This window comes from Pleurodeles waltl, chromosome 6 (genome assembly GCF_031143425.1).
Source record: "Pleurodeles waltl isolate 20211129_DDA chromosome 6, aPleWal1.hap1.20221129, whole genome shotgun sequence".
NCBI lineage: Eukaryota > Metazoa > Chordata > Amphibia > Caudata > Salamandridae > Pleurodeles > Pleurodeles waltl.
The window spans coordinates 251,092,289-251,106,609 of record NC_090445.1 but is presented as its reverse complement, the minus strand read 5'-3'; the positions used below and the strand labels follow the sequence as shown (position 1 = coordinate 251,106,609).

The 14,321-nt window shown below is 48.6% G+C and overlaps 1 protein-coding gene across 5 annotated transcripts in view; it reads left to right on the top strand.

Annotated features, from left to right (window-relative positions):
- KANSL1 (KAT8 regulatory NSL complex subunit 1) overlaps nucleotides 1-14,321 on the top strand; it is an 817,615-nt gene that overhangs the window by 555,881 nt on the left and 247,413 nt on the right. For all 5 annotated transcript variants that reach the window (XM_069238046.1, XM_069238047.1, XM_069238049.1 and 2 more), the window contains one exon: nucleotides 903-1,088. In XM_069238046.1, the coding sequence (XP_069094147.1) occupies nucleotides 903-1,088 (186 nt within the window). The remainder of the gene's footprint in view (nucleotides 1-902; nucleotides 1,089-14,321) is intronic.

Below are 14,321 nucleotides of genomic sequence, written 5' to 3'. Positions count from 1 at the left end.
TTATTGATGGTCCCAAGCTTTAAAAAAAAAAAAAAAACAGCGTAGTGGACGTCCTTTCTTCATGGTACTGGTCGACAAAGGCATGGAACCAATTGCCAATGTATGTACGTTAGTTTGTTCGAGTCACTTTCTGGTGAAATTTTGGAAAAAACTGAAGACATTTTTGTTTAAGCTTGAGTAAACCGGCCTGGCTGTTACGACTTCCCTGTGATCATACCTTGAGCACCGGGACACAATGAGTAGCTGTGTGCTATATAAGCAAACTTCATTCATTCATAAGTGCTTCAGTCAGTATATTGAAGGCACTGAGTAAAGCCTAAGGGGAGAAAACTGGGTTAGGAGGCTTTAGACAACTGTTACCTTCATTTAAGTGCTGCCATCAATTTTGTCAAAATTTTAACGTTTTTTACTTTACATAAGTATAAAGAAACTAAATAGAAGACTGGTTTGCAACATAGGTTGTCATTTCAAATTTTGTCTGTCAAGACCAGTTTCCTGCTGAAAAGGGATGTTCTTGCTGTGGAATTTGAATTGTGCTTCGTTCAGGGAAGCCCTAAAATTACACATTTTGCACTGTGAATTTACTTCGCTGTGCAAGGGCGTAAACTAAAGATTAAGTGGAAAGACTTTACGAACTCGGTGTTTACAGCATAAGCGGTCAGCTGACATGAAGGCAGGAGTCTGTTGGACAGCATGTCAGTACAGGGCATTGTGCATCAGCAGATTGTAAAAGTTTGTGTGTTTGTAGCATGTTAATTCCCATATTGTATATTAATATTGTAAAGGCATTCATGCAGCATGTTAATATGTAATGTTTTTCAAACTTTATCTGTTCTGTTTATCTTGCCTTCTGCTCCCCTTCTCACATTTTTCTCCTTTTCCACCGGCTTATCCATTTTCAGAATTATCTCATCACAAGATTCGCCCAGACAAGTCACCAAGACAGCACTTAGACGATTTAGTGACTGTGTCCAAAGTTGAACGAACACCAGCACTAAGGCCGGAGCGGGCAGTCATCCCTTCTTCAGCTCACGACCGGAACTTCAGTAAGAAGCGACAGCGGGAGCACTCGGTGGAGAGAAGTGAAGGTAGGAGACCAGTAGTATCCCAGATTCCTTTAATAAATCTGGAGTACCAGCATTGAAATACCTATACAGTAGTTTATATAGCCACACTTAACCTGCACCTTAATGAGAAAAGTTCTCGATAGGAAAAGCCCTCTCCCCCAAACTGCAGTAAAACATTACTTGAAAGACTTGGTCTGCTCAAGAATATTTAATTAGAATATACTGCCGCCTTCTTTGAAATCTGCTTTAATGCTAGGTGCAGATGGTTAATTTTACAGTGTGGTTCGCCGTTCCAGGACTTCTGTTTACTAGGGACTTACAGTGGGTGCTAAAGATTGTGTCATTTGTGGAGAACTGTGCAGTTTTGGGAAAGAGCTCTGACGACCTGGTTATCTGGGACCCAGTGCCCTTTCAGCTGAAATCACATCAGATAGGCAAAAAGTGGAGGCTGACCATGTCCAAGAGTGCTTTCCTTCACAGGGGTTCACTAGTGGTTCAACATCTGGCAAGCTCTGAATGCCAGACCGGATGAACTCAGCCAAAAAGGCCTAGTGGACCACAAATTGCCTCACCATCTGGCGGTACCGTAAAGGTCTTTCAGCAGTGGAGAGAGCCTTAAATTGAGCTGTTCGCCTCTGCCTAGAATGCGTAATGTCAGCAGTTGTGCGCTTTTGAGATTCAGAGGTGGCAATCGCTGAGATACGCTTTTCGTCCCAAGTGGAATTCAGGCCTCCTGTACGCCTTTCTGCCCATACCACTTCTGCCCAGAGTTCTAAAGAAGATCAATAAAGAAAAGGTCCAAGAGATCCTTGTGTCTCCAGACTGGACATGGAGACTCTGGTATCCCGAGCTGCTGAGCATGTCCATCTATCCCCCAGTCAGACTGCCCCTTCAGGAGCATCTTCTGTCAGAAGGGGAGGGTTCTTCTCCCGAACCTGTCCACTCCCCGCATTCTTGAGTGGGGATTTAGCAGTGGCAGTTGACAGCTTTTGACCTTCCTTCTGAAGTCTGTAATATAATCTTGGCAGCCTGGGGTCCCTCCACTAAAATGTTATATGCCTGTTAGTAAAGATTTCTGGCATGCTGCCGCTTTCTGAGGTTCTATTCATTTTTCCCTTGACGAGCAGGGCTTTTGGGGGCAGCACAGGCCGGAATATTAGTTAAACTAGGAGTACCAACTTCATGCCAGTCCCACCCCTATGGTGGACGAGCCGAAGTGGACACTACTTTTCAAATTCCTCCATTTTGTTTCAAAGGAATTAAACCACTAGGGTTAGGGTTAGGGTTATGCCCATGCCCACTTCCCAGCGGAAGTGGTCATAAGGGTGTAGTCACCCTAAAGGTGGTCAGTCAGTGGCTACCGCCTGGCACTCTGTGTATTTAGGTGGCACCCCTGAACCCTAGATCTCGGATGCTGACTACCTTAAAAAAAGGACAAAGAGTCGACCCCACAGAAGAAGAGGAAGGAGAAGCAGCTGACCTGGTACCAGCCCTTCAGGCCTGCCTGCTAACCTCACCAGATTGCACAAAAACACTTGTCTCGCAGCGTCAAGAAATCCAGGAATCCGGACGGCCTTTTAAAAAGACTCGGACTCCCTTGAGCTGCGGACCTGCTCAGCAACAAAGTATCCAACAAGGACTCTGCAACCTGGAAACCCGACACCTGAAGTGATCTCTGCACCTTACGACCTTTACCCAGTGAGAAGCCCACCGACTGTGCCAGCCAGTGTCCCCAGCTGTCCTGAGCCAGAGTCCACCCGTATGTGACTCCTCTTGGACTCACCCAAGTTGCCTGTAGCCCCTGCACGGAGGCCCCCTCTCCCACAGCCTGATAGTGAGAGAAAACGCAACACCTACAGCAACCACTGCACCTGTGATCCCGGACCCCAGCTGATTTGGGTCATGGGTGCCAACTACGCCCCCGACTCATGAGATCTCAAGTCCACCCCTGCCGAACTCCCCCATGACCACTGCATCCTCAACTCACAGGACCCGCCTGTAGAAGTGTGCCACCTTTCTAGCAAGGGGTACCCCCACTTTTTGCCTGATGTCAGTGTGTATAGACTGTAGTAAACTGGGATCCTATTAATCAGGACCACAGTGTATGTGCTCTCTCCTCTAAGTTTGGTTCTGGTAATATGTTAACACCCACAATTGGCATACTGGTGCACCTATGTAAGTCCCTAGTGTTTAGTACTTGGGGAACCTAGGCATTGGTACACTAGGGGCCCTCCTTGGGATGCAGCATGTATTGTACCACCCATTGGGGCCCATGCAAAACTGTCTGGTGTGTGGGGAGCATCTATGGTGTTATCACCTTATATCAGGTCTAGGCATCCCATTTTAATGAAGTGTAGGCAGTGTTTAGTAAGCCAGGGCTCTCTAGAGGTAGCTGTGGATGAGCAGCCAAGATTTATTTAGGAGACATGCCAAGCTTATGCAATACCATAAAGTCACTCAGCACTATCACACATGAAAGAACCACACTGAATTATAAAGGTACGTTATTATAGTAACACAAACACTAGAATGCTGTTAGGCAGCCCTCCTACCCCAAACTGGAGGTAAGTAAACACATTATTATATACACATTAGCAATCAGTAAAGCGCATAAAAAGAATAGGCATTGGTAAAAGCAACAGTAATTAGTGCAGGCCCTAGGGGAGGGCCAAACCGTGTACTAAAGTGGAACGCGAGAAACAGCCCCTTACCCAAGGATGTGGAATTGTTAGAGGGGAGCTGGAGGAACTAGGAACCCCAAGAGGTGAGTATTAGGGTGACCCCCAGCAACCAGGAGAGCAGTTAAGTACCTGGTTTCCCCCAAAACCAACAGGAGGACCTTCGAAAAGGATTGTGTAAGACTCAGACAAGACTGGAGGAACCCAAAGGTGGATTCTGGCAGAAGAGGACCTACAAAGGAAGGGGACTGTAGGAAAGTACCCTCTTTCTTAGCATAGTTACCCCCATTTTTCTGCCTGTTGTCTGTATGTTTGACTGTATATTGGGTTCCTGCTAACCAGGACCCCAGTAGTTTTGCTCTCTCCTCTAAACTCTACCTTTTTCTTCCCACAATTGGCATACTGCTCCCCCCATGTAAGTCCTTAGTATATGGTACCTAGGTACCCAGTGGGGTCCTGGTTAGCAGGATCCCAGTGCACTACTGTCTAAACATACTGACACCAGGCAAAAAGTGGGGGTGACTTGTCAGAAATTTGCTATTTTCCTAAAATTAAGGCTTCAGGTCGTCATGTATCTTAGCTCAAAGCATAAAATGAATCAAGCTGTAGGAAAGTTCTTTTTTTGACATGTCCCACACTCCTCCACACACACCCCTTTTTGCCAGGTTTCTGATGCAATTTCGACTGAAAGTGCACTGGGTCCCTGCCAAACGGGTCCCCAGTGCCAGATGTTTCCTCAAAACTGTGTAGTCATTTTTCCAAATTGCCAATCCTTTAGCTACGACTGTTGGTCCCTAGTAAATGGTACCCCTGGTACCTAGGGCATGGGGTATTAAATGAAAACCCCTGAGGTCTGCAGCACAAATTTTGCCACCCTCGGGGACCCTCTAACCCAGTGCTGCTTTCACAGGCTGCGTGTCTTTGTGCAGAACTAAAATCGAAGCAGGACATGGCACACAGCCTGTATGTCCTGTCCCCTTTACACTGCATGCATGCAAATATGTAAGTCACCCCTCTAGCAGGCCTTTCATCCCGAAAGGCAGGGTGCATTATATTACATGTAAGGGCATACCTGCATGAACAGATATTCCCCTGCTAGATCTTTGTCGAGTCTGACATAGTAAGTGAACAGCGAAGCCATTTTAAGTACATGTGCTGGACACTGGTCACTACGAGTTTCCCAGCTACATGATGGCTTCAATGAAAATAGGGATGTTTGGTATCAATCCTCTTGTATTACTGTAAGGAAATGCCTCCTTGGCATGGTTGCCCCCTGACTTTTTTGCCTTTGCTGATGCTATGTTTACAATTGAAAGTGTGCTGAGGCCTGCTAACCAGGCCCCAGCACCAGTGTTCTTTCCCTAACCTGTACTTTTGTATCCACGATTGGCAGACCCTGGCATCCAGATAAGTCCCTTGTAACTGGTACTTCTAGTACCAAGGGCCCTGATGCCAAGGAAGGTCTCGAAGGGCTGCAGCATGTCTTATGCCACCCTGGAGACCTCTCACTCAGCACAGACACACTGCTTGCCAGCTTGTGTGTGCTAGTGAGGACAAAACGAGTAAGTCGACATGGCACTCCCCTCAGGGTGCCATGCCAGCCTCTCACTGCCTATGCAGTATAGGTAAGACACCCCTCTAGCAGGCCTTACAGCCCTAAGGCAGGGTGCACTATACCATAGGTGAGGGTACCAGTGCATGAGCATGGTACCCCTACAGTGTCTAAACAAAAACCTTAGACATTGTAAGTGCAGGGTAGCCATAAGAGTATATGGTCTGGGAGTTTGTCAAACACGAACTCCACAGCACCATAATGGCTACACTGAAAACTGGGAAGTTTGGTATCAAACTTCTCAGCACAATAAATGCACACTGATGCCAGTGTACATTTTATTGTAACATACACCCCAGAGGGCACCTTAGAGGTGCCCCCTGAAACTTAACCGACTATCCGTGTAGGCTGACTAGTTTTAGCAGCCTGCCACAAACCGAGACATGTTGCTGGCCCCATGGGGAGAGTGCCTTTGTCACTCTGAGGCCAGTAACAAAGCCTGCACTGGGTGGAGATGCTAACACCTCCCCCAGGCAGGAATTGTCACACCTGGCGGTGAGCCTCAAAGGCTCACCTCCTTTGTGCCAACCCAGCAGGACACTCCAGCTAGTGGAGTTGCCCGCCCCCTCCGGCCAGGCCCCACTTTTGGCGGCAAGGCCGGAGAAGATAATGAGAAAAACAAGGAGGAGTCACTGGCCAGTCAGGACAGCCCCTAAGGTGTCCTGAGCTGAGGTGACTCTGACTTTTAGAAATCCTCCATCTTGCAGATGGAGGATTCCCCCAATAGGGTTAGGATTGTGACCCCCTCCCCTTGGGAGGAGGCACAAAGAGGGTGTACCCACCCTCAGGGCTAGTAGCCATTGGCTACTAACCCCCCAGACCTAAACACGCCCTTAAATTTAGTATTTAAGGGCTACCCTGAACCCTAGAAAATTAGATTCCTGCAACTACAAGAAGAAGGACTGCCCAGCTGAAAACCCCTGCAGCGGAAGACCAGAAGACGACAACTGCCTTGGCTCCAGAAACTCACCGGCCTGTCTCCTGCCTTCCAAAGATCCTGCTCCAGCGACGCCTTCCGAAGGGACCAGCGACCTCGACATCCTCTGAGGACTGCCCCTACTTCGAAAAGACAAGAAACTCCCGAGGACAGCGGACCTGCTCCAAGAAAGGCTGCAACTTTGTTTCCAGCAGCTTTAAAGAACCCTGCAAGCTCCCCGCAAGAAGCGTGAGACTTGCAACACTGCACCCGGCGACCCCGACTCGGCTGGTGGAGACCCGACACCTCAGGAGGGACCCCAGGACTACTCTGATACTGTGAGTACCAAAACCTGTCCCCCCTGAGCCCCCACAGCGCCGCCTGCAGAGGGAATCCCGAGGCTTCCCCTGACCGCGACTCTTTGAATCCAAAGTCCCGACGCCTGGGAGAGACCCTGCACCCGCAGCCCCCAGGACCTGAAGGACCGGACTTTCACTGGAGAAGTGACCCCCAGGAGTCCCTCTCCCTTGCCCAAGTGGAGGTTTCCCCGAGGAACCCCCCCCCCTTGCCTGCCTGCAGCGCTGAAGAGATCCCGAGATCTCTCATAGACTAACATTGCGAACCCGACGCTTGTTTCTACACTGCACCCGGCCGCCCCCGCGCCGCTGAGGGTGAAATTTCTGTGTGGACTTGTGTCCCCCCCCGGTGCCCTACAAAACCCCCCTGGTCTGCCCTCCGAAGACGCGGGTACTTACCTGCAAGCAGACCGGAACCGGGGCACCCCCTTCTCTCCATTCTAGCCTATGTGTTTTGGGCACCACTTTGAACTCTGCACCTGACCGGCCCTGAGCTGCTGGTGTGGTGACTTTGGGGTTGCTCTGAACCCCCAACGCTGGGCTACCTTGGACCAAGAACTGAACCCTGTAAGTGTCTTACTTACCTGGTAAAACTAACCAAAACTTACCTCCCCTAGGAACTGTGAAAATTGCACTAAGTGTCCACTTTTAAAACAGCTATTTATGAATAACTTCAAAAGTATACATGCAATTTTGATGATTTGAAGTTCCTAAAGTACTTACCTGCAATACCTTTCGAATGAGATATTACATGTAAAATTTGAACCTGTGGTTCTTAAAATAAACTAAGAAAAGATATTTTTCTATACAAAAACCTATTGGCTGGATTTGTCTCTGAGTGTGTGTACCTCATTTATTGTCTATGTGTATGTACAACAAATGCTTAACACTACTCCTTGGATAAGCCTACTGCTCGACCACACTACCACAAAATAGAGCATTAGTATTATCTCTTTTTGCCACTATCTTACCTCTAAGGGGAACCCTTGGACTCTGTGCATGCTATTCCTTACTTTGAAATAGCACATACAGAGCCAACTTCCTACATTGGTGGATCAGCGGTGGGGTACAAGACTTTGCATTTGCTGGACTACTCAGCCAATACCTGATCACACGACAAATTCCAAAATTGTCATTAGAAATTGATTTTTGCAATTTGAAATTTTTCTAAATTCTTAAAAGTCCTGCTAGGGCCTTGTGTGTTAAGTCCCTGTTTAGCATTGTCTTTTAGAGTTTAAAAGTTTGTTAAAGGTTTGAAATTAGATTCTAGAAACAGTTTTAGATTCTTTAAAAAGTCTTCCAACTTTTAGCAAAATAATGTCTGATACAGAGATGAATGTGGTGGAACTCGACACCACACCTTACCTCCATCTTAAGATGAGGGAGCTAAGGTCTCTCTGTAATATCAAAAAAATAACCATTGGCTCCAGACCTACCAAAATTCAGCTCCAGGAGCTGTTGGCAGAGTTTGAAAAAGCCAACCCCTCTGATGATGACCTCACAGAGGAAGAAATTAGTGACTTGGAGGCCAATGTCCCTCCTCCAGTCCTAAATAGGGAGAACAGGACCCCTCAAGTCCTGTCTCCAACTGTGTTAGTCAGAAATAGTGAGTCCCTCACAGGAGGGTCCCACATTTCTGAAATCACTGAGGATGCTCTCAGTGAAGATGACCTCCTGTTAGCCAGGATGGCCAAAAGATTGGCTTTAGAGAGAGACAGCTCCTAGCCATAGAAAGGGAAAGACAAGAGATGGGCCTAGGACCCATCAATGGTGGCAGCAATATAAATAGGGTCAGAGATTCTCCTGACATGTTAAAAATCCCCAAAGGGATTGTGACAAAATATGAAGATGGTGATGACATCACCAAATGGTTCACAGCTTTTGAGAGGGCTTGTGTAACCAGAAAAGTGAACAGATCTCACTGGGGTGCTCTCCTTTGGGAAATGTTCACTGGAAAGTGTAGGGATAGACTCCTCACACTCTCTGGAAAAGATGCAGAATCTTATGACCTCATGAAGGGTACCCTGATTGAGGGCTTTGGATTCTCCACTGAGGAGTACAGGATTAGGTTCAGGGGGGCTCAAAAATCCTCGAGCCAGACCTGGGTTGACTTTGTTGACTACTCAGTGAAAACACTAGATGGTTGGATTCAAGGCAGTGGTGTAAGTAATTATGATGGGCTGTACAATTTATTTGTGAAAGAACACCTGTTAAGTAATTGTTTCAATGATAAACTGCATCAGCATCTGGTAGACCTAGGACCAATTTCTCCCCAAGAATTGGGAAAGAAGGCGGACCATTGGGTCAAGACAAGGGTGTCCAAGACTTCAACAGGGGGTGACCAAAAGAAAGGGGTCACAAAGACTCCCCAGGGGAAGGGTGATGAGACAGCCAAAACTACAAATAGTAAAGAGTCTTCTACAGGCCCCCAAAAACCTGCACAGGAGGGTGGGCCCAGAGCCTCTTCACAAAACAATGGGTACAAGGGTAAAAACTTTGATCCCAAAAAGGCCTGGTGTCATAGCTGTAAACAGCATGGACACCAAACTGGAGACACGGCCTGTCCCAAGAAAGGTTCCACTCCAAACTCCCATCCAGGTAACACTGGAATGGCTAGTCTCCAAGTGGGATCAACAGTGTGCCCAGAGCAAATCAGGGTCCACACTGAAGCTATTCTAGTTTCTGAGGGTGGGGTGGATTTAGCCACACTAGCTGTCTGGCCGCCTAACATGCAAAAATACAGACAGCAACTCTTAATTAATGGGACTAGAATAGAGGGCCTGAGGGATACAGGTGCCAGTGTCACCATGGTGACAGAGAAACTGGTTTCCCCTGGCCAATACCTGACTGGAAAAACTTACACAGTCACCAACGCTGACAATCAGAGAAAAGTACATCCCATGGCAATGGTTACTTTAGAATGGGGAGGGGTCAATGGCCTGAAACAGGTGGTGGTCTCCTCAAATATCCCAGTGGACTGTCTGCTTGGAAATGACCTGGAGTCCTCAGCATGGGCTGAGGTAGAACTAAAAACCCATGCAGCAATGCTGGGTATCCCTGAACTGGTGTGTGTGAAAACAAGAGCACAATGCAAGGCACAGGGTGAACAAGTAGAGCTGGAGTCTGGAAGAATGGCCCAGCCTACCAAGAGAACAGGAAAGTCAGTTGGGAAACCAACTACAACACAGCAAAAGAAAGGGAACCTCTCTTCTCAGGAAGAAGTTCTGCCCTCTGAGGGAACTGAGCCTTTGGAGCTTGAACCTTATCAGGTTGAGCTCTTAGGCCCAGGGGGACCCTCAAGGGAGGAGCTGTGTAAGGGACAAGAAACCTGTCCCTCTCTTGAAGGCCTTAGGCAGCAAGCTGCTGAAGAGTCCAAAGGCAAGAAAAATGGAACGCATAGGGTCTATTGGGAAGATGGACTCCTGTACACTGAGGCCAGAGACCCCAAACCTGGTGCCACTAGGAGAGTGGTAGTGCCTCAGCTGTTCAGGAAGTTCATCCTAACATTGGCCCATGACATTCCCCTTGCTGGACATTTGGGACAAACCAAGACGTGGGAGAGGTTAGTCAACCACTTCTACTGGCCCAATATGTCCAACATGGTTAAGGAGTTTTGCCTCTCCTGCCCCACCTGTCAAGCCAGTGGTAAGACAGGTGGACATCCAAAGGCCCCCCTCATTCCACTTCCAGTGGTGGGGGTTCCCTTTGAAAGAGTGGGTGTGGACATAGTTGGTCCACTGGAACCTCCCACAGCCTCAGGAAATATGTATATCCTGGTAGTAGTGGATCATGCTACCAGGTATCCTGAAGCTATCCCCCTTAGGTCGACTACTGCCCCTGCAGTAGCCAAGGCCCTCATTGGTATCTTTACCAGAGTGGGTTTCCCTAAGGAGGTGGTGTCTGACAGAGGTACCAACTTCATGTCAGCATACCTAAAGCACATGTGGAATGAGTGTGGAGTGACTTATAAATTCACTACACCATACCATCCACAAACTAATGGCTTGGTTGAGAGATTCAACAAGACATTAAAAGGCATGATCATGGGGCTCCCAGAAAAACTCAAAAGGAGATGGGATGTCCTCTTGCCATGCCTGCTTTTCGCTTACAGAGAGGTACCACAGAAGGGAGTAGGATTCTCACCCTTTGAACTTCTGTTTGGTCATCCTGTAAGGGGACCACTTGCCCTTGTTAAAGAAGGCTGGGAGAGACCTCTCCATGAGCCTAAACAGGACATAGTGGACTATGTACTTGGCCTTCGCTCTAGAATGGCAGAGTACATGGAAAAGGCAACCAAAAACCTTGAGGCCAGCCAACAGCTCCAGAAGTTTTGGTATGACCAAAAGGCTGCACTGGTTGAGTTCCAACCAGGGCAGAAAGTCTGGGTTCTGGAGCCTGTGGCTCCCAGGGCACTCCAGGACAAATGGAGTGGCCCTTACCCAGTACTAGAAAGGAAGAGTCAGGTCACCTACCTGGTGGACCTGGGCACAAGCAGGAGCCCCAAGAGGGTGATCCATGTGAACCGCCTTAAGCTCTTCCATGACAGGGCTGATGTCAATCTGTTGATGGTAACAGATGAGGATCAGGAGGCAGAGAGTGAACCTCTCCCTGATCTTCTATCATCAGACCCAAAAGATGGCACAGTAGATAGAGTGATCTACTCAGACACCCTCTCTGGCCAACAGCAAGCTGATTGTAGGAGAGTCCTACAACAGTTTCCTGAACTCTTCTCCTTAACCCCTGGTCAGACACACCTGTGTACCCATGATGTGGACACAGGAGACAGCATGCCTGTCAAGAACAAAATCTTTAGACAGTCTGACCATGTTAAGGAAAGCATCAAGGTGGAAGTCCACAAGATGCTGGAATTGGGAGTAATTGAGCGCTCTGACAGCCCCTGGGCTAGCCCAGTGGTCTTAGTCCCCAAACCTCACACCAAAGATGGAAAGAAAGAGATGAGGTTTTGTGTGGACTACAGAGGGCTCAATTCTGTCACCAAGACAGATGCTCATCCAATTCCAAGAGCTGATGAGCTCATAGACAAATTAGGTGCTGCCAAATTCTTAAGTACCTTTGACCTGACAGCAGGGTACTGGCAAATAAAAATGGCACCTGGAGCAAAAGAGAAAACAGCATTCTCCACACCTGATGGGCATTATCAGTTTACTGTTATGCCCTTTGGTTTAAAGAATGCCCCTGCCACCTTCCAAAGGTTGGTGAATCAAGTCCTTGCTGGCTTGGAGTCCTTTAGCACAGCTTATCTTGATGATATTGCTGTCTTTAGCTCCACCTGGCAGGATCACCTGGTCCACCTGAAGAAGGTTTTGAAGGCTCTGCAATCTGCAGGCCTCTCTATCAAGGCATCCAAATGCCAGATAGGGCAGGGAACTGTGGTTTACTTGGGCCACCTTGTAGGTGGAGGCCAAGTCCAGCCACTCCAACCTAAGATCCAGACTATTCTGGACTGGGTAGCTCCAAAAACCCAGACTCAAGTCAGGGCATTCCTTGGCTTGACTGGGTACTATAGGAGGTTTGTGAAGGGGTATGGATCCATTGTGACAGCCCTCACTGAACTCACCTCCAAGAAAATGCCCAAGAAAGTGAACTGGACTGTGGAATGCCAACAGGCCTTTGACACCCTGAAACAAGCAATGTGCTCAGCACCAGTTCTAAAAGCTCCAGATTATTCTAAGCAGTTCATTGTGCAGACTGATGCCTCTGAACATGGGATAGGGGCAGTTTTGTCCCAAACAAATGATGATGGCCTTGACCAGCCTGTTGCTTTCATTAGCAGGAGGTTACTCCCCAGGGAGCAGCGTTGGAGTGCCATTGAGAGGGAGGCCTTTGCTGTGGTTTGGTCCCTGAGGAAGCTGAGACCATACCTCTTTGGGACTCACTTCCTAGTTCAAACTGACCACAGACCTCTCAAATGGCTGATGCAAATGAAAGGTGAAAATCCTAAACTGTTGAGGTGGTCCATCTCCCTACAGGGAATGGACTTTATAGTGGAACACAGACCTGGGACTGCCCATGCCAATGCAGATGGCCTTTCCAGGTTCTTCCACTTAGAAAATGAAGACTCTCTTGGGAAAGGTTAGTCTCATCCTCTTTCGTTTGGGGGGGGGGTTGTGTAAGGAAATGCCTCCTTGGCATGGTTGCCCCCTGACTTTTTTGCCTTTGCTGATGCTATGTTTACAATTGAAAGTGTGCTGAGGCCTGCTAACCAGGCCCCAGCACCAGTGTTCTTTCCCTAACCTGTACTTTTGTATCCACGATTGGCAGACCCTGGCATCCAGATAAGTCCCTTGTAACTGGTACTTCTAGTACCAAGGGCCCTGATGCCAAGGAAGGTCTCGAAGGGCTGCAGCATGTCTTATGCCACCCTGGAGACCTCTCACTCAGCACAGACACCCTGCTTGCCAGCTTGTGTGTGCTAGTGAGGACAAAACGAGTAAGTCGACATGGCACTCCCCTCAGGGTGCCATGCCAGCCTCTCACTGCCTATGCAGTATAGGTAAGACACCCCTCTAGCAGGCCTTACAGCCCTAAGGCAGGGTGCACTATACCATAGGTGAGGGTACCAGTGCATGAGCATGGTACCCCTACAGTGTCTAAACAAAAACCTTAGACATTGTAAGTGCAGGGTAGCCATAAGAGTATATGGTCTGGGAGTTTGTCAAACACGAACTCCACAGCACCATAATGGCTACACTGAAAACTGGGAAGTTTGGTATCAAACTTCTCAGCACAATAAATGCACACTGATGCCAGTGTACATTTTATTGTAACATACACCCCAGAGGGCACCTTAGAGGTGCCCCCTGAAACTTAACCGACTATCCGTGTAGGCTGACTAGTTTTAGCAGCCTGCCACAAACCGAGACATGTTGCTGGCCCCATGGGGAGAGTGCCTTTGTCACTCTGAGGCCAGTAACAAAGCCTGCACTGGGTGGAGATGCTAACACCTCCCCCAGGCAGGAATTGTCACACCTGGCGGTGAGCCTCAAAGGCTCACCTCCTTTGTGCCAACCCAGCAGGACACTCCAGCTAGTGGAGTTGCCCGCCCCCTCCGGCCAGGCCCCACTTTTGGCGGCAAGGCCGGAGAAGATAATGAGAAAAACAAGGAGGAGTCACTGGCCAGTCAGGACAGCCCCTAAGGTGTCCTGAGCTGAGGTGACTCTGACTTTTAGAAATCCTCCATCTTGCAGATGGAGGATTCCCCCAATAGGGTTAGGATTGTGACCCCCTCCCCTTGGGAGGAGGCACAAAGAGGGTGTACCCACCCTCAGGGCTAGTAGCCATTGGCTACTAACCCCCCAGACCTAAACACGCCCTTAAATTTAGTATTTAAGGGCTACCCTGAACCCTAGAAAATTAGATTCCTGCAACTACAAGAAGAAGGACTGCCCAGCTGAAAACCCCTGCAGCGGAAGACCAGAAGACGACAACTGCCTTGGCTCCAGAAACTCACCGGCCTGTCTCCTGCCTTCCAAAGATCCTGCTCCAGCGACGCCTTCCGAAGGGACCAGCGACCTCGACATCCTCTGAGGACTGCCCCTACTTCGAAAAGACAAGAAACTCCCGAGGACAGCGGACCTGCTCCAAGAAAGGCTGCAACTTTGTTTCCAGCAGCTTTAAAGAACCCTGCAAGCTCCCCGCAAGAAGCGTGAGACTTGCAACACTGCACCCGGC